The sequence below is a fragment of the Pseudorasbora parva genome, chromosome 17 (genome assembly GCF_024679245.1).
Source record: "Pseudorasbora parva isolate DD20220531a chromosome 17, ASM2467924v1, whole genome shotgun sequence".
Lineage (NCBI taxonomy): Eukaryota > Metazoa > Chordata > Actinopteri > Cypriniformes > Gobionidae > Pseudorasbora > Pseudorasbora parva.
Window position 1 is genome coordinate 2888953 of NC_090188.1, and position 27988 is coordinate 2916940.

General features: G+C 38.8%; 1 protein-coding gene across 5 annotated transcripts in view; it reads left to right on the forward strand.

The window, feature by feature from the left end:
* Positions 1-27988, forward strand: part of herc4 (HECT and RLD domain containing E3 ubiquitin protein ligase 4) — a 46214-nt gene that overhangs the window by 3601 nt on the left and 14625 nt on the right. For 2 of the 5 annotated variants that reach the window (XR_010898782.1, XM_067422140.1), the window contains exons 3-15: positions 2999-3158; positions 5569-5645; positions 5732-5953; positions 6446-6537; positions 8749-8879; positions 9851-10011; positions 13663-13763; positions 14527-14651; positions 14809-14868; positions 19017-19128; positions 20986-21175; positions 24490-24662; positions 27228-27347. Coding sequence is in view for 4 of the 5 variants with exons in the window: in XM_067422140.1 (XP_067278241.1) it covers positions 2999-3158; positions 5569-5645; positions 5732-5953; positions 6446-6537; positions 8749-8879; positions 9851-10011; positions 13663-13763; positions 14527-14651; positions 14809-14868; positions 19017-19128; positions 20986-21175; positions 24490-24662; positions 27228-27347 (1724 nt within the window). In the remaining variant the exon portion in view is untranslated. The remainder of the gene's footprint in view (positions 1-2998; positions 3159-5568; positions 5646-5731; positions 5954-6445; positions 6538-8748; positions 8880-9850; positions 10012-13662; positions 13764-14526; positions 14652-14808; positions 14869-19016; positions 19129-20985; positions 21176-24489; positions 24663-27227; positions 27348-27988) is intronic. The other 3 variants (XM_067422141.1, XM_067422142.1, XM_067422143.1) reach the window with 3 other exon arrangements.

Sequence of the window (27988 nt, forward strand, 5' to 3'; positions counted from 1 at the left end):
AGGCAAACAACAAGCACAAACACGTATCATTTATATCTGTGTGAACCATCACACCTCACCTCTTTAGTGAACCAATTACCCAATCATCCAAAAGTATCAACAAAAAAAGAGGGGGGTTTTATAACAATACAAAAATAATTTATAATACAACCCAATATAACAATCATCATGGAGAGAAAAACTGAAAAAAGGGTTTACATATACAAATACGCACATATTCACATAAAAAGGTTTCAAATCAAACTCCATATTCAAACCTTTTGGAGAAAGAGTATTAAGTGTGTGTGTGTGTGTGTGTGTGTGTGTGTGTGTATATATATATAATATATACACACTTGCACATGGTAAACAAATACACATGGTAAATAAATTATTATTTACCATGCTGTTAGTCCTCTCAGAAAACTCTTAACTTAGCTTAAAAACTTTTACGTAGGAGTCTTAGCTTAAGAGTTATTCGGGACCTGAGTTTTCTTGCGCGCGTCCGTTTTTAGCACGCCGTCACTATCGTGCAGTCTGACATTAATGCCAACTGAGATCTTACAGTGTGACACGGCTTACATCGGGGATCATGTTCGTACAGTCTGACAAGGGACATTCGCAAAGGATTTTGTAAAATCGCACAGTGTGCAGGACCCATTAGTGAAGAGGCGGGCCTGACCCCGTTGCTACGTATGACACAGTCTTTTGTAATTGGTTTTAGGTATAGGGTCTATTCTAAGCCTTCACTTTGAAATTACAAGCGCAAATTGTTCAATTTTACCGTTCTCTCTCCCTCATACACACACACATTATGTATATAAATATATGTATATAAATCCTTTTATTATTTACCATGCTGTTAATTTAATATAAGGTATTTGATTGTCTTAGAATTATAAACATTGTTCCACTCTTTCCTATTGCACTGATATTTGGCATGTCTATGTAATTGTTTGTGTGATCACTCTGCTTATAGAAGGTTGTGACAGACCTAAATCATCCCTGCTGCATTGTTGCATTTTCCCAGTTGCCAAATATCGTAATGTAGCGATTACTTTCATTTCTGCCGCTATGGCATTCCTGTGCTGTGTCGGAGATGTTAGCGTGTCTCTAATAAGATCCGTCACAAACATGATCCCTGCACGATCTAATGTATAGCGTCTTATTAACTCACTGTCATCCATTGTCTGCAACATATTTCTTCTCCCTCTTTCTGGGTCTTTCTGCCATTTTCTCCGCTGCTAAAGAAACTCTTAAGCCTCTTAAAAGTCCTCGTCCGTGCTCCTAACTAATTTGACCTTAAGACCTCTTTTAAGGGTTAAGATGCTTTCTGAATTACTTTTTTCTTTACTAGGATTTTTTAGTTAAAGGAACACTTTTTTTGAAAATAGGCTTATTTTCCGAGTCCCCTTAGAGTTAAAGAGTTGAGTTTTACTGTTTTTGAATCCATTCAGCCAATCTCTGTATCTGGTGGTAGTACTTTTAGCATAGCTTAGCATACATCATTGAATCGGATTAGACCATTAGCATCATGCTCAAAAAAGATGTACCATTGACATAATACAATAATATATTTATTTATTCACTAATGCGAAGAATCTTGGGACTAATAATATATTTGATGCAAATTAATGCAAATATTGTTTGCAAATAGTCCCAAAGGAGTATTTCCCAACTAGAATAAGACCTAGAATTTCATTCACTGTTCTGTTTCTTTATGCTTTATAAAAATTTAAATAAATTGGTCCACCCCAATGTTCACGACATGGTTACAGCCTTGCGTCTAGCTCCACGTTTTTTAAATGGCAAATGCACTGGTGCCCATGGTCGTCTGGTCTGAAAACCAGGTGTGTTCAGGAGCATTATTGTTATTTTGAGGAACTGAAAACGACTGCGCCATTGACCAACACAAACCTGCTCTAGAGGTCAATAGTCAGTATTGTTTTTGATTCAAATTCAAAGGCGGTGCACCACGCGTACAGTCTGCTTATTACACACACAGAGGACGGACAGCAGCACACACACATTCTTAAATATTAAAAATGAAAGGATTCCTATCTGGAGAAGCATTCAGTCTTTCTGCTCGCATGTAAATTGTGAATCCATGGTGTGAGCACAACTGGCTTTTAAAGGGAGATGAGACTGATTGGTTTATTGCGTGTTACGCCCAAAACACACCCATGGCTCATTAAGAGACGAGGTACAACGTTTTTGGACCATGCACCTGGCACGCCGACCATTTTTTTCCGTCATTAAAATAGCAAAAGTGGATTCTGACTCGCCATGAGCTTCAGACCATGAAGTCAGATCGTTAAAATAGGGCCCATAAACCTCAAACATCAAGGCAGTTCAAGACAGGATCAAAACATATTACAATTCATAATACAGTAAAAAACAAATACCGTACAATAAAACAAGACATTAATCAAGCATCTGTGTGAGTTCAGGCCGTCCACGTAGTCAAGCTCCGCTATCAGCTTATTGGAAATATTCCAACCCCGTCCATATCAGCTCTCAACTCTCAAACAGGGCGTCGTACTTAAGTGTGGCTTTAGTTCAGTCTGTCTGCTTGCTGCTTCCACTGCATGCTGCTTTGCAAACACCTCCCCAGCTCCTCCTTAACTGTGTTTAACTTAATCGATGTCAATTGTGTCATTGATGCATGTTCTGTTCTAAATGGGGGATTTGCGATGCCTTCCTAGTTTGGAAATTTGGGAGGTTGTCCCCAGAAGCTGCTGCTTTCTGTCTTGGCTTTTCATGGAGCTCATGAAAAGGATGGGGAATTTAGAACAGAGCCATACTGCCAAATGTAAATGTATGCAAAATAAGCAATAAAAAAGTTAATTAAAAGTTTGTCTATGGGGTTTTTGACTCAAGTGGACCTGTCTGAAATTGTATTATAGTTCAAATATGAATTTTGCAGTAGCAGATGCAACATATTGAAATATACACAATATATTGGCCGGTATTTCGTGTCGTTGATGTGTATAATTCACTCAGACCTTCTGATGTTTAGAACAGGTAGTGTCTCTGGATGCTCAGAACATCGTGGCCGTGTCTTGCGGTGAATCTCATACTCTGGCTCTGAATGATAAAGGACAAGTGTTTGCATGGGGTTTGGGTTCAGACGGGCAGCTCGGCCTGTCAAATATAGAAGACTGTCTCCGTGTACCCAGGTAAAGAATTATTACCTCTTGAAATATAAAATGCCTCTGTAATGGGTTTCGTACTGGAAAATTGTCTCTAGGGTCAACTCAGCCAGAGGTCCCCGGCTCAAATGTGATTTTTTTTATTCATTTATTTTTTTCTGTACAAAGACGAACATAAATAGTGATGAAAGCTAAAATATTAAATGTAATAGCTGTATGTTTACAGAGTAATTCGCTGTTTTGTAGAAGAGGGTCAAAATGACCATTTTCACCTGAGCTTTGGAGCCAAATTAGTGGGGTGTAAAAATGACTTTACATTTACATTAATACATTTAGAAGACGCTTTTATCCAAAGCGACTTGCAACTCAGGAGTACAGGAAGCGATCTATCAAGAAGAGGCAAAGAAATGCAAAAAGTGCCCTGAATACCAAGATTTGTATACTAAGAGTAGCAAAAACTAGAAAAGGGAAGAAGAAAAGAAAAATAGAGGAAGTTTTTTTATTTATTTTTATGATAAGATGATGGAAGAGATGAGTTTTTACCTGTCTTTTGAACTTTAGAACGATGGCAGCATCTAATACATCTATAAGTGAAATCTGTTGACTTTATCAATCTTTATTTCCTGATATGCCAGCGGTGACTGTTCAAAAATGAGAAAAAGCACCTCTTGTGTTTTTTGTTTCAAGTTTGCATGCCTGTAACTCAAGAAGTATTTAAGATATCTTAATATAATTTTAGATTATAACCATGAATCCATGTTAAGAACCAGCATATAAAAGGATATAAAGATATTATATTCTTTTGGAATCTTAATTTTTAAGACCCTCGACAGTTCATTCCCAGATATATCGGGATGTCAATGCAGTAACGTCTTAGCCTGACAAGCCAGACCCACATCAAGATGTTTGGTCTGGAAACTCACCATTGACGGCTCAATCTGAGGGGTGGATAAACGGTTGTCTGTCAAACTCCCTCTGCACGCGATAGGGTAGCGCTACAACCAACCAGAGCAACGAAGGTGAAGCAGAGCTCGCTGACAGATTAAACATTCACCGTATCCGGTCGGCAAAACTCCAGAACACATCTTCCCTTTTTAAGAATGACTTCAGTGCCATTCTTTGTTCTTTTCTCAGAGAAAAGCTTAACTAAGTCTTCCAGAGTCGTGGCTGGTGGCTGATTCGAAAGACCGCCGCCGTTCGCCAGTTTCTGTGTTTACTAGAAGCACGCAAACGCAATTTGGCTGTCGTCATTATGGCCCCGCCCACCGACTCTAAACACGATGTGATTGGCCCGACAAGAGCTTGGCGTTTACAGCTCAGAAGGGTATTGCGAGTTGCTAGACAACACTCGCGGCAGATTAGATTTGCTGACCCTTGGGTGCGTCTAGATTTCTAGGAAGGTAACGTGTAGCTACAAAACTGCATACTTGAACTCTTACTAGCTTCAAAAGCTGTTGCAATGAACCAAATCCCTTCTTCCAAATATCCCTGAAACTGGATCAAATGTAGATTCTTATAAATACATAATTGAGAGCAAGTTAATGTGCCTCAACCAATTTTCTGTGGATTTTTGGCACTCAGAGTTATGTTTTATGCTATTCTTTTCATGGAGTGGAAAGAGATAAATTTTTAGTTTAAAAGATTTATTCTTTAGACTCTCTTTGCTTTGATATCCTCATATCTATGGGACTGAACTATATGGCATTGAAAATGAAGATTGGAAAAGGAATATTTATGGCACTCTGATAGGTATGCAACTGTGTTGATAGAAAAAACAAGATACATTTCTATTTTCAATATTATTTGTTCTTCAGATATTCCTCTTTAAAACAAAAAAGTATCAGCTGTGTGCAGAGTAGACCCACTTTTGGTTTTTTGACCACGGTAAATGTAGCCGCATTAAGGTCTCTGTATCTTTGGGATTGAAAATACCATAAAGAAATTTGGATATTAAAGGATATTAAGATATCTTTAATACTTCTTGAGTTAGAGCCATGAAAACTTTAGGCAAAAAACACAAGAAGTGCTTTTTCCCAAATTATGCACGGTCACTGCTGGCATATCATGAAATAAAGATTGATAAAGTCAACAGATTTCACTTAGCAGATCTACCAATCTCTGTGAAAATAAAATAATAATGCTGCCATCTTCCTAAAGTCATTTTCACACCCCTGTAATTTGGCTCCAAAGCTCAGCTGAAAATGGTCATTTGACCCTCCTCTACAAAACATACAATATTCAATATACACCCTTTACATTTAATATTTTGGTTTTCATGACTATTTATATTTGTCTTTCTTCAGAAAAAATATGAATAAATTCAAGAATTTGAGCAGGGGAACTTTCCGGAATTTTAATGATTTGACAGAGAATGACCCTCTAGACAAATATGATGATTATAGTTTATGACCTACATGTTTCCGTTCTCTCTTCTCAGAACTGTCAAGAGTTTGTCAGAGGTTCACATTACCCAGGTGGCCTGTGGACATTGGCATTCCCTTGCTTTAGCCAGAGGTATGATTCTTATAGTTATAAACCTGATTATTGCACCAGAACTATTAACCTAATAATGTGACATTATTCCCAAATTCTCACATAAGGAGGTCAGATATTCTCCTGGGGCCAAAATAAATACGGACAGCTGGGGCTCGGGATGCAGGGAGCCGGTATATCCACCCCACAAGTCATTCAGTCTTTGCAGGGCGTCCCATTTGCCCAGATATCTGCAGGGGGCGCTCACAGCTTCGGGCTCACGCTGTCTGGAGCCGTTTTCGGCTGGGGGCGAAACAAGTTCGGCCAGCTGGGCCTCAGCGACAATGATGGTAAAACAAACACCATAGACATTCAGTTGAGCTTCCTCTGGTTTGATGCACTGCAAAAAATTAATTTCTTACTTAGTATTTTTGTCTTGTCCCTAGTCCAAACATCTAAAAAGTCTTACATTAATAAACATTTACTAGACAAGTAAAAATGATTGTCTTGTTTTGGGAAAAATAACTCACAATGAAGAGAGTTTTTGCTTAAAATAAGATAAATAATTTGCCAATGGGTTAAGAAAAATAATCTTATTTTCTGTTAGAATTAAAATTATTTTTCTTACCCCATTGGCAGATTATTTTGCTTATTTTAAGCAGAAACTCTCTTCATTTTGAGTATTTTTTTCCCAAAACAAGACAATTACTTTTGCTTGTCTAGTAAATACTTCTTGTTTTAGGAATTTTTAGAGGTTTCTACTTGAAACAAGACAAAAATACTAAGTAAGAAAAGCATTTTTTGCAGTGTGATTTTATAGTGGAATGTGTTGTGTTCTTCAGATCGCAATTTTCCTGCCTTGCTGAAGACGCTCAGGTCCCAACGGGTCGTTTACATATGCTGTGGAGAGGACCACACGGCAGCACTAACGAAGGTGTGGCTTGATTTATAGTATTGGTAATATTATTGATACATATTAAAGGGGACTCATTATGCAAAATTCACTTTACATGGTGTTTGAACATAAATGTGTGTTGGCAGTGTGTGTACACAACCACCCTATAATGCTAAAAATACACCCACTCCTCTTTCATTAATCCCCATAAATTAGAAGTTTCTCAGAACAAGCCGTTTGCAGATTCTAGCATGTGCGGGAGCTCACAACCGCTGATGGACTGCGCCTTATTAGCATAGACCCCGCCCTCAGTGAGCCGTACACAGTCTGCCATGTTTATCTCCTCGCCAGAGCATTCAAGTAAGAAATGTGTTCTTATTAAAGCTACTAAAGTTATTCAGTCAGAGAGCAGTGAGTGATTTTCTGCTTTTCTTCTGTTGTTTGATTCATATTAACAGCAGATATAGCAGAAGGTACTGTGGATTATCACTTTAATACACTGATTTAATGCACACACGTGTGATTTCTTTCCCTGCTGATTATGTCCACAGATATAACCGACTGCTTTATGTGAACTTTGTGTGTATTTGACAGTTTAAGCACAATTAGACGTGAAAGAACTTAGTTTAATAGTCACAAGATGCTCCTTCTGACTTCCAGCTTTCTGTTTGCGTGCTTCGCTCAAAAAACCATATATCAGAAGTTTAGACTGATATGTCTTATAGATAATACATTTTCATGATGATGAAGAACTGCAATGTCACATGAGCGTGAGCACGATAGAGATGATCATAAAAAAAACAGATGTTTCAGTTTTTGTCTGAGTAACCGAAACACGAGCTGTAAAGGCTCCATCCTCTTCTGGATAGGGGGCGGAGCAGCAGCTCATTTGCATTTAAAGATCCAAGCACCAAAACTTCAAAAGTGTTTTCCTTCCACTTGAAAAGGCATTTACAACATGGTATAATGAATGATCTGTGGGATATTTTGAGCTGAAACTTAAGTGTTAAAGCACCCTGAATGTCTTCATGCCTTATAGTTGCATTTAGAAGATAAGAGCTGAATGATAATATAGTTGACATTTTGTGACAATACTAGCTATCAAGCAGTTGAAATTTGCTATATCTGGATAGTATACTGTATGTATGCAGATGATTGAAGTTTGACATGCTTATCCCACTTATATATATATATATATATATATATATATATATATATATACATATATATATATACATATATATATATATATATATATATATATATATATATATATATGTAAGTGGTATGGTATATATAAGATAATATGCTTATCCCACATATATATATATAAGTGGGATAAGCATGTCAAACTTCAATTATCTGCTTTATTAATTTATGTTAATTAACGCATTAAAGTCCTGTAATTAATTATATATATAATATTAGGGCCGGGGCTTTAACGCGTTAATTAAGATTAATTAATTACGGGACTTTAATGCATTAATTAACATAAATTAACATAATTTTAACCACACGTATTTTTGCACCGCGGAACGTTTTTCAATGAATGAGTTTCGACAGACCGATTATACTGGAACACCAGCGAGCGCTCACGAGTCACGACAAAACAAACCATAGTGAACATGAGCGAAGAAGCTGATGAGACCGCTTTGCTTGGCCCTGTGGATGGGAAATTTTGTTTTAAAAAACGAAAGGATGGAAGCGTCGTCAAGAGCATGGCTGTGTTCAAGCTAAACAACAATGAATTAGTGTATCACCGCAGCACATTGAGCCTCAAATATCACAAATATGCTTTTGCTACACTTAATGGCAAACATTGCACTGGTCTGCTGGACTGAAATAAATAAACAATATTTTGATGATTAAGCTTATGTATTCAGTCATTATTCAATAGTATACTAAAAAATCCATGTGAAAAATTACTTCTCATTGTTCTCAGGGCAAATATTTATATGCAATTAAAATGCGATTAATTTTGAGTAATTAATAAGAGCCTCTAATTAATTACATTATTTTTTTTAATCGAATCCCGGCCCTAATATATATATATATATATATATATATATATATATATATATATATATATATATATATATATATATATATATATATATATATATATATATATATATATATATATATATATATAAAAAGCTGGGTGATAAGAGTCACATATTGTCAAAATATTTGCTATATATTACTGTATATATAGCTTTACATGATTAGTAATTAATTTATATTTTGTAGGAGGGAGGTGTATTTACATTTGGAGCTGGTGGGTACGGTCAGCTGGGACACAACACCACAAACCATGAGGTGAACCCCAGGAAGGTGTTTGAGCTGATGGGCAGTGTGGTTGCACAGATCGCTTGTGGTAGGTAAGTATCAATACATCGCAGATATGCTGATTAAATACAAACCCAACAGATCACTCAGATCAGCAGGATCAAGTCAGTTAGAAATACCAAGAGTTCACTCAAAGCAAGGAGAGTCTGCTTTTAGCTATTATGCCAGCCGTAGTTGGAACCAGCTTCCTGAACAGATCAGATGTGCTCCAACAGTGGCCACATTCAAATCCAGACTCAAAACACATCTGTTCAGCTGTGCATTTACTGAATGAGCTCTGAACACTGTATGTCCGACTGATCGCACCATATCTTATCTCTTTATTCTTTTTATAATTGTTTTAGTTAACCTTTGTTCTTATCTTTGGTTATTGTTTATTTTATGTTCTTTTGAGTTAAATATGATGAGTGAAAACTGTGTTTGATGGAAATAGTAAGTTTGACAATAAGGTTTGAGTGTGTGTAAGTCTGTGGAGGGTATGATGAGTGAGAATGGCTTTAACAAGAAGGTTACTGAGTAAAAATCAGGTAATAGTGATTAAAATGGATGTTATGAACGTGTTTGAGAAAGAAATGAATGAGAGGTGTTCTAATTAAGATGGTACATGTATGTAGGCTGTAATCTGAAGAATGTTTTATTTTTAAATCAGACCATTGTTGAGGATCTGACCATTTTATTTAATTTTACCGTCTTATTTTTTTATTATTATTATTTTTTATTTTATTATTACTATTATTATCTTTACAGCTGTTTTAACTATGCTTGTTTTTAATTTTTTATTCGTCCATATGGTATTCTTTTTTTCTCATGCATTTGTTACCACTGTTTTAATTAATTTCTATGTAAAGCTCTTTGAATTGCCATTGGGTATGAAATGTGCTATACAAATAAACTTGCCTTGCCTATCAAACAATCTATAAACTACTATCAATATACTCCTATTAAAGGATGTATTTCTGATCATGAAGAACATTAATTGCTTTTGTCTTCACTTGTATGTAAGGCAGCACACCTTGGCGTTCATCCCTTCATCAGGAAAGATTGAGTCGTTTGGTCTTGGGGGTAACGGGCAGCTGGGAACCCGCTCAACCTACAATAGGATAAGTCCCGCACCTGTGAAAGGCTGCTGGCGAGCACATACTGATCCTGTGCCTATGGATATAGGTGGGTTGACTTTATCTACATGAAGTCTTTCATCAGAATTCATTTCTTAGACAGCTGTTCTTCCCAGTATTTCTCAAATGCATGCACTGGCATGTTGCAGTCTGTTGTATAATGCATGTGAATGGTAACAAAACCTATGGGAGTAAAAAAAAACATGCACAGACAAATCCATATTAAATCCTGCGGCTCGTGACGAGTCTATATTAGGGATGCGCGGTATACCGGTACTGGAAAAATACCGGTATATATTTGATTTAAAACGGTACGATATCATGATTTTGCACATTTCGGTATGCTGCTTTTCCGAAGTTCACCGCTAGATGGCAGCGCGCCACCCAAACTGAGCCGAAACAACCGGCAAATGTGACAACAACAGACGAACAAAATGGATAAAGCAGTTGAATCTTACTCAAGATGCCCAAAACGAATGAATAAAGAGAGGAGTAGAAGTGAAATTTGTAATTACTTTGCTTATAAAACTGATGAAGAGCCATCAAACCTAGCCAAGCATCGGTCACTATCCTGACTTTAAGTCTTCTTAAGAGATCGACAGGTCAGTGAATCATTCAAACCATCTCATTTAGACATTTATTTTCTTTTAACACTGATCAACGCACACACACAGCCTAAGGGTGCTTTCACACCTGCCTCATTTAGTTCGGTTGAATCGTACTAGAGTTCGTTTCCCTCTTTGGTGCGGTTCGTTTGGTCAGGTCTGAAAGCAGCAATCGCACTCGGGTGCGCACCAAAAGCAGACCAAACAAGCGTACGTTTTCAAACGAACTCTGGAGCGGTTTGTTTGTGGTGAGAACGTGATCCGACCTCGAACAGAACCAACTGCAAAAGTACTGATCATTTTTGGACTGAACCAGCTGCCGTAGCTAGCTGCGCTGACATTGGGTGCATGATATTATTACCTGATAGATCGTTGTCAATATTTTCGGAAGATGGAAGCATGTCAAGAGTTAATAATTAATGCACGCCTCCTCTTGAAGTGACGAGCGATGCGCGCTCGCCGTCTGCAGTGCATTAGAACGTTGTGTTCATGTTGCATCCGCGCTTCATTATAGAAATGTTTTGTTTGCATACTGTGGTAAATACACACCGTGTAGTAGATTATGGCCAGGGACAAAACTGGCCCGCGTAGTCGTCTCTCCATAGTGTTATTATAGTTTGCTGGCTTTGCCTCTCCTGCTGGAATTTTCCCACATGTAAATTCTGACGAATCGAAAAGCAGTTTAGGAAATACGCCATGGCCAATGAGTGATGTGGATGTTGTCACATGCCTGCGTTTTGGTTCGTTTCAACTGGTTCGGACCAAAGCAATCAGTGTGGTGTGAAAAGGAACCAAAAAATCTGAAAAATGCAACAATGTATAATTGTTTGCCCTTGGTTCGGACCAAATGAACCGAACTAGAGATGTGAAAGCACCCTAACATAAGATCGAATATCACAAAATCTCCAGCTTTCGTTTCAACCAATGACATTTAGATCTCTTCTATTGCACTATTTACATTCGCATTAGACACAACCGACTGTGTTTATGAATACTCACTAAAGACGGACATTTGTACATAATTCTCTGTATTTGACTGTTTAAGGAAACTTAATGTGTAATGTGCGAGCTCTAAGTTACAGGCGTGTGTGTGTCGTTGTTATGAGCTCATATCTCCTGTAACTGTTATTACGAAATGCTATAAAATCAATCGCTTGCATGTTCAAATGATTTCCGTTATCCATCCCGAGACGAGCGTGAAATGTTGAATCGGATTATGCAGATTGCTTTAGTGTAGTGCGATGTCTTTTCAAACCAGAAGCAATTTGCTCATTTTGAGAGATGCTTGCTGAAATTATTTCTCACAAAGTTTTCAAATGACTGATTTGATGTGATAAGCTTTGCTGATTCATTTACTAATAAACATTTGTAGTTATTTCCCACTTTATAAACTCAAAACTTGCATAATTGTACTCATTCGTGTGCAATTTACCCGCGCTAATATCAGACCGTGTGGTATCAGTTTAATTTCGGTAATTCGGTATTAGATTGTGGCACTGTACCGAAGCCAAAATTGTGGTATCGAGCCATCCCTAGTCTATATAATTGGTATGTACAGGATTTCGGTGCATCATTTCAGTGCCACTTAAATTCAAATGTGCTTTCACTCTTTGGCTGGCGCTGAGCCAGAGACAGACAAGCTCAGCGCTCCGAACACATCTTCCTTTCTTAAGAATGACTTCAGTGCCGTTCTTTTCTCAGAGAAAAGCTTAACTCCAAGTCTTCCAGAGTCGCGGCCAAAGCTGATTCGAAAGACAGCCGTTCGCCAGCTTCTATGTTTACTAGAAGCACGCAAACGCAACTCTACCATCACTTTGTTAAGCCCCGCCCACCGACTCTATACACGAAGCGATTAGCCCGACCAGAGTTTGGTTTTATCAGCTCAGAAGTGCATTGAGAGTTGCTAGACGACACTCGCGGCAGATTAGATTTGATGCCGCTAGAGTGCGTCTAGATTTCTAGGCTACCAAAAACACACTTCTTTGGTAACATTGATGAATTTGTGAAATCCTGTAACCTGTGCGGCGCACTCAACGACTCCCCTAAAGCCGACTAAAGCGCGTTGTGGGGCATGCTTCTCTCGCTCTGGTCGACGTGTGAGCACGCCCGTACAAGGAAAATTTTCACCCTTGCTGACGTCACGCAGGCCCATACTCGAAAATAAAGCTTTCCGAAACTTGTGAGTATTTTTGGCATAGAAATCAAACATCCAACTTACTTTTTTAAACTTTGTCCATGTTTAGCATGGGAATCCAAGTCTTTAATTGTGTAAAAAACGCAGTATGCATGAAATGGCATTACACCCTCCCTTTAAGACACAAAACGATTGGTTCAAAGTGCCACAATGCAAAGGTTGGAGTTAAAAATCTTCATGTGTGTTCTACTTAAAATAGTCTACTTAAAAGTGCACTATGCACTGAGCACGGTCACTGGAGCGATTGTTACACAAACACACAGCTCACGAGCACCGGGACTTTTAGTATGATGGGACGGGACGCATTCGCCGGGCGCCCGTACTTCCGCGTTTCCGGTCATGATTATATGAGGTAATGCAGCTCTGTTTATCATATTAGATACATTTAAGTGTGTTGAAAATGATGTTATGACGTTATTCCGTGCGTTCACTTGTTCACACTGCTTAGAGTAAAGCGCTCCTGCCAAATAAAACCCGAAACCGAGGGTAGCGCAGATATGACGGTATTGACAGGCGACTCGCTCAAACGCTATGCTGAAACGTCCCGGTCATTGGTTATAATAGCAATTTTCTCACAATTTACAAATAGTTGGAAACATTTGGGATATTGTAACTACTCAGCTGAACAAAATATATAACACTGGCCTAGTGGTTTTTGGATATTTTACTGCAAAAATATTACATAGTGCACCTTTAAGAAACAATGTTACCTATATATTGGAGGCCCTGGGGGTAAGCAGATAAACATCACATTTTCATTTTTGGGTGAACTATCCCTTTAAGTCACTGTTCGTTCGCCTGGCCGTGAACAGGCTCTGTCACCAGAATATGAACTATTCTGGTGGAAAAGGGGAAGCCGAGTTGAGACACACCTCAGGAAAACCATGTGCTGATGTTTCAGATTTGACAGGGCTGTGTATTTCAGAGGCGGAGCAGAGTTACTGTGTGAAGAAGATCTACGCTGGAGGAGACCAGAGCTTCGCTCACTATGCTTTATCTCAGGTATGAGCAGAGGTCAGGGGTCAAGCTGATGAGGCATATATTAAGATTGTTAAAAGTGCTATAAATAAAGCTCTATTATTGATTATTATTATTTCATCACCAACACAGCTGTTACATCATCAGTGATCCTTATTATTACATTGGTAACAAAATGAAACAGGAACTGAATTTGTATTTAGTTTATAAACTATTGTATTTATCTGAATTATTAGCTATTTAGTGTCCTGTTTTACATGGTAACATCACATGCACTGCAAAAAAATGCTTTTCTTACTTAGTATTTTTGTCTTGTTTCTAGTCCAAACATCTGAAAATTCTTAAATCAAGAAGTATTTACTAGACAAGCAAAAGTAATTGTCTTAGTTTGGGGGAAAAATCGCTCATTATTAAGAGAGTTTTTGCTTAAAATAAGCAAAATAATCTGCCAGTGGGGTAAGCAAAATAATCGTAAAACAAGATTATTTAGTTTACCCCACTGGCAGATTATTTTGCTTATTTTAAGAAAAAACTCTTACCTTTTAGTTATTTTTTCCCAAAACAAGACAATAATATTTACTTGTCTAGTAAATGTTTGTTGACATTTGGACTAGAAACAAGACAAAAATACTAAGTAAGAAAAGCATTTTTTGCAGTGTGGCAACGCTCAAAACTGTCAAATGTATTTCAAAAATGTGCAGTATGTGTTCGTTTGTACAGTTGCCTGTTGTAGTGATTGGCCATTTGCTGATGTTCCTGTTTAAATGACTCTGCTGTATTGCTGTAGGGCGACAGCCCTCCGCTGGATGTGAGGATAACCAGACCTGGCGGACAGATTTACACGCTCAGCGCTGACCTGATCCAGAAGTGGCTCAATCACAGCCATGGGAGACTGTCACCAGAAATCACCAAGTACTCCTTTGACTTTCTTTACTTTGATTTTTACATTAGGGCATGCAGATGAATCTCACTCTGCCCTAATAAAAATGATTATCTAGCCTTAATCGAAATCAGAGAACTTCGTGATCTGCACATCACGCTGATGATATGTCTTTGGTGTCTCTTGCAGTGAGATTGATCTTGTCTTCTCTTCAGCGAGTTGTCTCAATGGAAGTTTTCTGTCTGGAAGGTAATTAGATGTATACATCAAAACACATTGGGCCTCATGCATGAAACTTTCTTAAATATACAAGCAAATTCAGAGATTTGTGCATAAAATTTACCTTTATGAAAACTCTTCCGGATTCAAAAATGCTTCGTATATCGCAGATTCAGTAGTTAAACGTGTGTATATTAAATATTAGTAAATAGGGCACGTATGCACGCTCATTCATAATTAGCATAATCCCAGATACTTTAGTTGCTATGATACAGAATATGGTGGTAATGTTAGTAATATTTCATTTTGAATATTATTAAAGCATCGTATGCATCGGGAGTTAAAGCAGTTTGAGCCAACAAACTCTGTGTCTACAGACATTTCACCCTCCTCCACTTCAGGTGAAGGTGGTGGAGAAAAGTCCTCTAGTTTAGATGACTGCTCTGTTGCAAAACTACTGTCCTCACTCCAGTCACTATCAATCTTTGCGAGTCTGACAACTGTCAAACAAGTTGTCACTACGGGTCTCAGGTGCACGCCCCCCGCTCAGCGCCGCCCTCGTCTCGTCCCCTCTCTCTCCGCTGGGCTCTGCCCACTTTTGCAGCATTTTTCAAATATTGCCAGAGGGCGGAGTTAGGCTGTGAACAGGGGTTAAGTTACCCTTTAATAAAATGCATTAACCACCAATATTACGTTATCCATTGTGATTCAGTCGTTGTGCAAGTAGGATGATTGGTCGGTGTAGTATTTGTCTCGCCCCTGTAACAACAACGAGTTTATGAGTTTAATGTCTCGGGGAATAATTAACTCAAAAGGGGTTCAATATTCAATATTCATGAATTTATGAATATAATTTGCCCGTCATTCATTACGTATTAAAAATTTCCCGATAGGGAAAATTGTTTAATTAAATACAAGTAACCCTTTATGAAATTGCTTGAAATTATCCTACTAAGTTCGTCCACCAAATTAGTAATAGACTTTTCAACTCAATTCTCCATAAGGGATCACTGCTTTACGAGCGCATAAGAAACATTAACTTTACTGATCAGGACAAGTTCAATATTTCAAATGGTCATACAGTTTACTTTACTAACATAGTAGCATAAGCAGTTAGGTAACTTAGATCGCAAGTTTCATTGACTTTGTGTATGTGGGAGAACAACAGACCCAACTCATTAAATGTCTTTCTGGAGGTTTAATAAACACAGACTAAAAATAACACTACGATTCACACAGAAAGTACACACTAAATATGCATCAAGAAAGTAGACATGTAGATATTAACGAAAGAATACATAAAAGAGAATAATGAATAGACTGAAATTAGAGAGAGATAAAAGAGAGAGATGGGAGAGAGAGAGAGATGAGAGAGAGAGATGGTACAACGCATTTAGAGGTAAAAACACAACTTTCCTTCAGTTCAACAACTACGACCTTCACGGAGCTTGTCCCAACGGGACAATACACACCTTCTTTACAGCAGTTTAAATTTTATAAGAAGAAGAATACTTGCATTTCTTTTGGTTTCGTTTTGGCTTCTCGCTTGTGTGTGTGTGTATATATTTCTGCGTCTCAGGTAGTTCTCTCCGAGGTCGGGAGGTGACGTAGTTTTCCTTTAGCGGCGTTTCGGGTCTACCTCCTGAAGAAGCCCGTGGGCTTAGGTTGCTGGGACGAGGAACAGAGGATTGTTGAAGAGGAGTTTCCAGAAGAGAAGAGTTCAGAGGAGAGTTTCAGAAGTCAAACCGGGAAGAAGTTTCAGAAGCGAAGAGGGAAGTCAAGAGGGGAGATTGTGGTCTCCACTGGTCTTTTAAGAGAATTAATCCACGCCCCCTTCTGGCTAATTCACCCAATCCAGAGGGTGAATTCGGTAGCGGGAAAAGTTCTCTTTGTCTCATTTTATGGCCTATTTTGCATGTTCCTGAGGTGTCGTAAAGGGGTGTTGATTTTGTATGGTTTTACTCCCAAGTCGGCTAAACATATTAATGATACATTTCACAATCCCATTTTGTGCATCATTGAGTAAGTCAAAGAAATAGGAATATTTAGATATCAAACACCTTATGGCTGGGAGATATTAAAACAGAGATACAATTTTACACAGGAATACAAGCATTTAAAATGAGCTTACATTGTTTCTATGCCATGACTGAGTAGGCCTGAGTCAAGGAGCATGCATATACACACCAAGCTACCTCGTATACAGTCTAGAATAGTCTTAATTAAAGCTTCATAAGGAATGTGTGTGTGTGTGTGTGAGTCCTTGTGTATTGACAGGAGCCTTGGCGCCTTTCGGTCTGGGGAATGAAAAAGGGGGGAAACAGGGTTCGAGTCGTGTGACCCGATCAGGGCCTGTGTTATTGGACGGGGTCGTAAAACTGCCGAAGTTGTCACTTCCCCCAGACTCTGTGGCGTGGCTCTTAATTTACATGCGGCTAAAAGCTATCCCCCCCTTTTTACAATCAACATTGGGTTCCTCTTTGATCCTCATTGTAAGAGACCACAGACGCTACACCCCTCCTCCAATGTGATTGGGTAAAATGTCATCAGTTTGCCTAAATTAGAACACAGAACATTCATTATGCATTATTTACATGTGGTAGGGAGCAGGTGAAAATTTAAAGGGGGGGGGGGGGGGGGGGGTGAAACACTCAGTTTCAGTCAATCTCATGTCAATCTTGAGTATCTAGAGTAGTATTGCATCCTTCATATCTCCGAAAAGTCTTTAGTTTTATTATATTTATAAAAGAAATATGGGCTGTACCGAGTCTTTCCGGAAAAAACGAGCGCCTGGAGGCGTATCGAGTGGGCGGAGCTAAAGAATGACGAGTGCACACAAATCGGTGACGTCCTCAAGCGTGGAGAAGAAAACGCTACCCTAAATATACCATGGCTATCAATCAGATTCAACTAATACAGATATGACCCAGAATCAGATCCGGAGGCTGAAATAAATTGAACAGGAGAAACAGCAGCAGGACGTCCGTCTCTGTGGTATGGACTGTATTTAGTGTCCTGTCAACATTTGTGTGTCTTTACTCGCAGTTTATGAGGACATGATTCGGTTTATGGACTATTGTATGCGACTAAACCTTAGCAGTAGCAAGCAAAACGGTTTTGCACGTCAGACTAGTGTAACGTTATACAGAGAACATCAATGGAGTCCGTTAGCACATTTGAATGACGAAGCACGCTTTGTGAGAACGCTAGGTTTATGTTTGGGTGGTTTTACAATAATCAAAATGACACCTATAGTGGTCAGCTAAACAAATGTATTTAAACACACACCATAGATTGCATGCTCCATTGATAAATTAACTAACGTTTTACTCGATCGTGTTGTTTACTGATGTTTACTCACGCGACGATAGCCAACAACAGACATTTGAAGCAGTTTTACTCACCGCCTGCTTCCAAAGCAGGACCGAACCTTTATCGCTGCGACCGCTCCGTCAAAAACACACTTCTTTGGTAAGTTAACTGTTGATTTGGTGAAGTCCTGACAGCAGAGACCGTGGAGATCCACTTTTGTGACACGACCGAAGCGTATGTTGTGACGCTTCCCGTCATTTCTGCGTTCAAATCGGTTCAAATGCAGCGCTGCCTTCCCGGAATGCTGTGCTGAAGCGTTGAAGTCGCTTGATGTCACCCATAGGAATAAAGTGGAGCGGCGCGACAGAAGTGTTGCACGGACGAGTGGATCTGCTGCACCTGAGAGCAGTGTTTATGGGCGGCGTCACGCGCACCTTTCCGGGAGAAGAGCCCGTGCGGCCCATACAAGGACCTTCCGCTCTATCGACGTCAAGCCGAGCCATACTAAAAAAAAACTCTCCGAAACTTGTGAGAAACCGGAAGGAGTATTTTTAACACAGAAATACTCCATCAAACGTCCAACATTAGTTTTTGAAACTTTGTCTATGTTTACTAAGTCTTTAACAGTGTAAAAAGCTCAGTATGCATGAAACAGCATTTCACCCCCCCTTTAACTAATATTTTGACAATACAAACATTTTCGTGTGTCCGAAAATTTATGTCCGAGCGGCTTTACGAATGATTTTCACAAATTAGTTCTGCTCGTGTTTCATGAATGAGGCCCATTGTGTACTGTGTATATGCACTATAATAACTCTGTGTAAAGAGCTGATGATCATTTCTCTAATGAGCGTTGTGTTTTGCAGTAGTCCGGATCACTACAGCACTAGCAGTAAGTGCTCAGGTGTGGACATTAACACGGCCCGTCTGCTCTACCACCGGCTCATCCAGCCTGATTACCCACAAATCTCACAAATTGTGAGTCACTTGTTTCCAGCATGAATGAAACCCATGTAGTGCCAATTTCAGAAGACTCTTTAACATTATTATTAGGGCTGTCAATCGATAAAAATATTTAATCTCGATTAATCACTTACTGTCGTGTGTTAACTCGCAATTAATCGCAATTTAATCGCACGTTTTTAGTTTTTAGTTCTAAATGTACCTTTAATTTGCAAATGTGCGTGTATTATTAGTGAAACCATTCTTATTCAATAATAATCAATAATTCAGCATGAAGACTAGACATGTATCAAAGGACACAGATGTTTTTCAAAGAACTAGTTAATGTCTCTTAAACCTAAGCTTAAAAATTCAGAATAAGCAGTGATTTCTCTCATTTTAAGAATATAAATAAAGGGAGTTTTTACACTGGCAGTTTAATTCAGAGCAGGGCACATTTCGTATGAAAAATTGGTAATGTGAAAGCGGTCATGCGGACCTGTGAGCGCAGCAGTACCACACCATACCCGGAGGAGGTCCATATTCCACGAGTAGGAATATAGTGCGGCCCTTTAAGAGCTTCAATATAGTGTGGCCCCTTTAAGGGCTTGAATATAGTGTGGCCCCTTTAAGGGCTTGAATATAGTGTGGCCCCTTTAAGGGCTTGAATATAGTGTGGCCCCTTTAAGGGCTTGAATATAGTGTGGCCCCTTTAAGGGCTTGAATATAGTGTGGCCCCTTTAAGGGCTTGAATATAGTGTGGCCCCTTTAAGGGCTTGAATATAGTGTGGCCCCTTTAAGGGCTTGAATATAGTGTGGCCCCTTTAAGGGCTTGAATATAGTGTGGCCCCTTTAAGGGCTTGAATATAGTGTGGCCCCTTTAAGAGCTGGAATATAGTGTGGCCCCTTTAAGGGCTTGAATATAGTGTGGCCCCTTTAAGAGCTTCAATATAGTGTGGCCCCTTTAAGAGCTTGAATATAGTGTGGCCCCTTTAAGAGCTTCAATATAGTGTGGCCCCTTTAAGAGCTTCAATATAGTGTGGCCCCTTTAAGAGCTTCAATATAGTGTGGCCCCTTTAAGAGCTGGAATATAGTGTGGCCCCTTTAAGAGCTTGAATATAGTGTGACCCCTTTAAGAGCTGGAATATAGTGTGGCCCCTTTAAGAGCTTCAATATGTTGTGGCCCCTTTAAGAGCTGGAATATAGTGGCCCCTTTAAGAGCTTCAATATGTTGTGGCCCCTTTAAGAGCTGGAATATAGTGTGGCCTTTTTAAGAGATGCGCGTTTCCCTATTGAAATTCTGGTTGTGTTGTGTGTGTGTGTGTACCTAACTATGCCGCGATTCACACGAACAGTGAAAGAAACACGGACGCGCCCTTGTTCAGAAAGTAACCTGCATATTCCTTTTAGCCGATTTGTATTTAGTTCAATAAATCACATGTACTGTAAGTGGTGATGGTGTTAATGATTTTCCTCGGATATGAGCGAGAGTGAGCTTCAGTGCATCACGCTTGGACTGCAGAGAATAAGCTCAGTGATAAAAAAACATACTTTTCTTTCGACCTGGAGTCTAATAAAAGTTAAGCAGAAAATATGTCAGCTTATGTAGGCTATAACTGCACTTGTTGTTTCAGAGTAATGTTATTGTTAACCCTTTTCTTTCCCTATTATTGTTTGCTGCTGCATCCTTTACATCTGTGGCTGATCTCAATTTCCCCAACTACGGTCCATGGATCAAACAGAAAATGCGCGCTGCGTTAATCGCGCGTTAATAAAATGAGTGCCGCTAAAATTAGTGTTAATTTTGACAGCCCTAATTATTATTATTATTAACTACTCCTTCAAGTGCCCATCATTCCTGTTGTAACCAGTGTATGTGTTCTCCTAATCTAGATAGCTGCTAGTTTGGAGAAGCATCTCCTCCCCAGATTGAGCAGTTCTCCTCCAGACATCGAGGCTCTGAGACTCTACCTCACGCTGCCTGAATGTCCGCTCCTCAGCAATCCCAGCAACTACACCACCCTCACCATTCCTTTCGCCAAGGCCATCGTTAGCCTGAAAGACACCCCCATCAAAGTGCTTGGTAAGTCCCATTTACTATAAGAGGACATTTGTTTGTTGGGCTTTGTCATGACTCTTGTAAAACAGTATGTGTCTGGTCCAGAATCAGTAATTAGCAAATATTTCTGCATCAAATATATTTTACTGCTCGATTTATATAAAAAAATAACAGGAAGTGAAACATTTATAGAGGGTATCCTTGTGACTTCACCGCCCGGCCAAAGTGATTGCAGTCATGCCCACCGAGTGGCAGAAAGACTGAGTGCAAACAATAGTTTGACAGCTGGATTTGTGTGAAAAACACAGCTAAACTGGGAGAGATCTTTGAGATTGACTTTAGAAATAGATTTGACAAGAAATCTGAGTTATATTTTTACAGACGGCTGAAAGCAAATGGATCTGCAATTCACAGAAACAACTGGACTCCAGGCAGTGAAACGTGGATTTGCAGTTATTATTTTGTCAATATGTTGAATGTTGGGATAAAATCATACCCTACAGGTCCTTCTCCAAAAATTTGCATATTGTGATAAAGTTCATTATTTTCCATAATGTAATGATAAAATTAAACTTTCATATATTTTAGATTCATTGCACACCCACTGAAATATTTCAGGTCTTTTATTGTTTTAATACTGGTGATTTTGGCGTACAGCTCATGAAAACCCAAATTTCCTGTCTCAAAAAATTTGCATATCATGAAAAGGTTCTCTAAACGAGCTATTTTTATACATTTTTGGATGCCCCCTTTAAGGCATAAGAAGAATTACTTACCTACAATATATACACATTGTTTTACATATCTTTTGTTTGATCATATCGTGTTGTTGGTAATCTCATGAAGAAATGTCGAGGTGATACTAGTGGATGGATGGATGGATGGATGGATGGATGGATGGATGGATGGATGGATGGATGGATGGATGGATGGATGGATGGATGGATGGAGATGTGGCCTGCATATTTTCTTGGCAGTTTTTATGAGATTCTCCTTTTTTTACTTGTGTGTTTTTGCTTACATTTAGAATCAAAGTAAACAAATCTGCACACTGCTATTGCTCCTCCCAAAAAATGTATTTAAAAAGGACAACTTTTCGACCCAAAGGGTCTTCATCTGTTTCGTCTTCGAAACGTTGTCCTTTTAAATACATTTTTTGGGAGCAGCAATAGCAGTGTGCAGGGGGCGGCAGTGGCTCAGTGGTTCATGTAGGTTGTCTACAAACCAGAAGGTTGGTGGTTCAATCCCCGGTTCCACCTGACCAAGTGTCGAGGTGTCCATGCGCAAGACACCTAACCCCAGCTGCTCCCGACAAGCTGGATGGCGCCTTACATGGCTGACATCGCCGTCGGTGTATGAATGGGTGAATGTGAGGCAAAAATGTAAAGCGCTTTGGATGGCAGTTTTGCAGTCCATTTACCATTTTTGTTTACTTTGATTTATGCTCTATTGCAGCGGCTCCCAAACTTTTTTACCTGCGCACCCCCTTCTATGTCCCGAACGGGTTCGCGCACCCCCAATACCCACTTAAAAAAAAAAACACCTTTGTTTTATCGCCATATAAAGATTGTTTAATCATGGGCAAATAACCAGAACACGAATGACAATAACAACATCAAAAAAGTTTCAATATAATGCAACAAAGCTACGCACAAGCTTCCACTTTTAAGAGGATGTGACAGACACATGCTCAGTAACAGAAAGCACGGTTATTTTCAGCCGCATAAAAGAAACATTGCAGCAATAGGCCGCTGAGATAACTGGGGCCGAGCAAAGGGAGTGCTTTCAATGAATTCCTATGAAAGTTAAGCTTCCATATACATAAACTGAAACCGCCACCGTGAATGACAGCTCGTCAGTAAATGCGCGCTCTTTGCGGCCAAGCAGATTTTAGTTTCAGTTTTGAATTAGTACCGATTCGGGGGCGGGTTGCTTGAACTGTGGGTTCATTAGCCTATTTTTCTTAATGAAAAACACAACAACACACAATGACAAACTCACTTACTTTTACATTTTACTTTGAAACCAAATCTTCCGAGATCATCTTGTTTTTTTTTTTATTATTGTATGGAAAATCCCATTTAAAAAAAAAACGCCATTACATTTTTCCTCTCGCGCACCCCCTGGGGTACGCGCACCACATTTTGGGAATCCCTGCTCTATTGAATCTAGCACCTGCAAGAGTTTTACTGGATGTGCGCACAATTTTTCATTTTTACATTTATAATCACTAGGGATGCACGATATTATCGGCACGACATCGGAATCGGCCGATAAACGCTTAAAATATAAAAATCGGCATCGGTCGATATGAAAACATTATGCCGATATGCCTTGCCGATATGATAACGTGTTGATATGCGCCTGCAATAACTCACGTGTGCAAGGAGTGCTACAGCGATGAGACCATGTCAGCACTGCGGTCATTCTTTTTAAGTGAAAACAAGAAAATACATTGCATGTACAGTGATTTATATTGACTGTTTTTAAATGCTGCCTTGAATTTCTGAATGCACGTACAGAAGGACGTGACCGTCAGCAGCAGATTTGCCACGTTTTCACAACAAAACTAGTCCAAAACAAGCCCAATCGCGTCTCTCCACTCTCTAGCGGTGCGGCAGCCTCCACAGCAGCAGAAGCTCCTCCAGGTCCTAGTGCCCTCCAGGTAGACCGCTATATATTTATACATGTAGTGGGGGCGCTGTTGTTACACTAATACAATGAAAAGTAGAATACACAAATAAATTGAAGTTTTTCTTGTTCAGAATAAACAAATCAGTAATGATGTCATAAATCACAAGCATGACACTTGTAAATTAAATACTTTTATATACAGTGTATTAATCTGTAATAAAATTTTATGAAATGGATGATGAAAAATAATCCAAGGAGCTCTACAATAATTGTAGAATTAAATGACAGCATCAATGGATGTCATGCCACCCCCACTTCATCTGCGCAAACGTTAAATCCAAAAATACAATATTTAGGTTACAGCTGCATCTGGGGTGAAAAATTACTGACTTTATTATTGTTATTTTCAGAGCTTTTAATATACTCTTAACATAAAAAGAACTTTATTAACATTTATTTATCTTCAACAAGAATCCTTTTATTAAGGAGACCTCAGAAATCTGAAACCAGAATGAAAAAAAAAAAGTTTTTGCTCAAAATGGTGTTGTTTCCAAACAAAGGGAAAAAATAAACATATATCGGCATCAGTATCGGCATCGGCCAAAATGAGCTGAAAAATATCGGCATATCGGATATCGGCAAAAATCCAATATCGTGCATCCCTAATAATCACCCATTGTTATTTTTATGTTTTTGTTATTAAGGAAACTGGTGGTCCAGGTTTGATCCATCGGTCTTCCAGAGGCTGGTGGAGCTCTATAAGGAGGTGGTGGTGTATCTGCTGCGGCTGCAGAAACTGGGAATCCCTCTTTCTGAACAGAGGATCTTCACCTGCTTCCTACACACCTCGCTCAAACTCCTGGAGATCCTCCACTCGGTGAGCACCACAGTTCAACAGACACTGGCTATATGCCCCAGTTTGGATAATATGTGTGTCCTAAATACTAAAATAGGAATTAGTGTGTACCAAATCATTTTGACCCTTAAATGCATGACTGTTTCGCTAAACATTCTTACATATTCTCTATGATCTATATCTAACATGGATAGAGCTCTACCTGTCCCGGTAATATATAAAACTCCTGATGTTAGAGTAACAATTACAGAAGAATAAATGAAACATACTTCGTAACCTTTTGGAGCTTGGAGGGGTTCAGTATGAGCAGAAGTTTTATACCATCATCATCTGTCCTCGTCAGAGCTCATTTACCAGTACATTCAGCATCTGACTCATATTTGCAATCTCACCCATATTCTCCAAACTCATTTTCAACGTCTTCTAAATCAATATTTTGATCACTGGCAGCTTCTTGACCACATCCATTATCAAGAAACAGTGACACTGATATCTGAATGTGTTCAGTTTTTGCTCTACTGTAAATCACTGAGCCATTTTAAATTTTGCAGATTATAATTATTATTGTTTCGTTTTCTTTCAGAGGTAACTGAGTGCAACGTCACTTCATCATAGCATATCAGACATTGCCACCTTGTGGAATAATGGTGAATTGCGCCCTATTTTAACATTATAGATTTATTTATCATTGTGCAAAAAAAATATACGTTCGTTAACGACCCGAGGTATGCATTTAAGGGTTAAAATGGCATGCCTTAATGCTCTGTGTCTTACTACCTACTCATAATGATGTACTTTACATTAGTTAAAGGCACAATATGTAATTTTTCACCGCTAGATGTCGCTAATACAAAAAGTCGTTGCTTAATGATGCCTTGATTTGGCGGGAGCTGTTGTTTCCACATCTCTATCCGGTGGAAAATAATCCAATGGGACTCGTATTCAGAAATGGATGAGCTAATGTATAAAAGATTTATTAACGTTACTGTAGTATGAAGCAGGGCAGAGCCGAATGAGGCCACTGGAGCGATTGCTAAAGAGAGACGAACGAGCAGTGGAGCTTTTATTCTGCCACAGAAGAGCACTTCTGCTTCTTCCGCTCATGTATATGTGTGGTAACGCAGTGCTGTTTTATCATATTGCACATATTTGAGTGTGTTGAGAGTTGTTATAATGCTACTTTGTGTGTTCGCTCACTGCCACTATGAGACATATGCAGAGGTGGGTAGGGTAGCCAAAATCTGTACTCAAGTAAAAGTACAAGTACTTACGGAAATATTTACTCCAGTAAAAGTAACAATCGTAATAGTTACTTGAGTAAGAGTAAAAAGTATACAATGGAAGAAAAAAAAAATACTTAAGTACTTAGTTACTAGTTACTTTCGATCTGATTGATAAGAAGCGAAAACTGGATTTCAGGGTTTCACACACAGGGCTTCAGCCTTCACACACCTCCAAATGTGTGTGTGTTTAATGGTTAAACAGTGTGAATTAATGGTGCACTGGACTAACCTGAGCTCTTTTTAAAACATACTTTGTTCTTATATTTTTATAATTCTTTAGGTAGGAATAAAATACAATCCTGTTTTTATTTGTATGTATTTTCTACACTGTCCGAATTTGTGTATAAATGCAAGATGTCACATTAGGCTTTTGTGAAAAAAAAAGATATGTAAATATGCAGATATGAACGTTTGTTCAGGGACGTGTGTTGTTTGAAGGATTCCAACGATTTGTCATTGCACAATGCATGCACAAGAGCGCGAATGAGGAAAACACTCGGACAGTGTGTGAAATAGTATTACATTAAGGGAAAAGTGCCCATAGTTAACAAATTACCATTAATAGTGTTCAAATATAGGCATCATTGTGACACTTACCGCTACATGTTTTTTCAGGTTGGAGCTGGAATTCTTGTATGCTGAGATGTCAGTTCATTTTGGTGTGCACAACATGCATCGCATTATGAAACTATTCTTTTTGACATCTTGGAGTGAAAACATAGCCTGAATGAACTGTAGGCCATGGGTGATCTGCCACCCGTAGCACGCGCACACACACACACACACACACACACACACACAAACACCTTACTCTGCTTCGGCCATCATCTTCTGACTAAACGCGCGCTAATTATAAGCGGGTGATACGTAGCCACCTCTCGCGAAGCAGCCTTTCCAACGTTTCGCGAGACTTGGGAAAAAGTCATATTAACTTAATTAAAAAATATATTTCTTTTAAAAATAATTATTACCATGTGACGGTAGCGGAGGAACGCTACCGAATGTAACAAAGTAAAAGTACAGTTTTTTTCACAAGAAATGTACTTGAGTAAAAGTACCCATTTTTAAAAATACTCCAAGTTACCCAAAAAAATGTACTCAAGTAAATGTAACGAATTAAATGGAATTCGTTACTACCCACCTCTGGACACATTCACACTGCAGTGAGCTAGATCATATTAGGCATGGTAAAACATGGTACTCATGGTAAATAAAAAAAATAAAAAAACAAGAATGTACACTAGTTAACTAATGGAACCATATTGTAATTTCCTAACATCATATTCTTATTATCGTGTTGCAGGTTAATGAGCGTGCTGGCCAGATCATCCAGTATGACAAGTTCTATATTCATGAGCTGGATGAGCTCATTGACATCCGGAATGATTATGTCACCTGGTTTCAGCAGCAGATGTTCTCTCTGGTGAGTCTGCATTGTTCAGAGGCATCATTTTACACTCCTGAATTAAATGTTTTGGGTCATTTCCTGCCGGAGAATTGAACATTTAACCTTCGAGTTACCTGTCTGACTCTCTAACCATCAGGCCACCTTATGACTGACTTATGATCATTTGCAATTACTTTAAGGTGAAGTGTAATTCCTACACCCAACAGAATTAGGTTGTTTGAAACTTATTTTATTTTGGATAGTGCTGTTAGATGTGTTAAATACACTTTCCTTTAAAGGGTTAGTTCACCCAAAAATGCAATTTATGTCATTAACTCCTCCCCCTAATTTAGTTCCACACCCGTAAGACCTCCGTTCATCTTCAGACACAGTTTAAGATATTTTATATTTAGTCCGAGAGCGTATGCAAGTGTATGCACACTATACTGTCCATGTCCAGAAAGGGAATAAAAACATCATCACAGTAGTCCATATGAGACATCAGTGGGTTAATTAGAGTCTCTTGAAGCATCCAAAATACATTTGGGTCCAAAAATAACAAAAACTACGACTTTATTCAGCATTGTCTTCTCTTCCGGGTTTGTGTTCAATCCTCAAATAAAGATTCAAACGGTTATGAATCAGTGAATTGATTCATGATTTGGATCGTGTGCCAA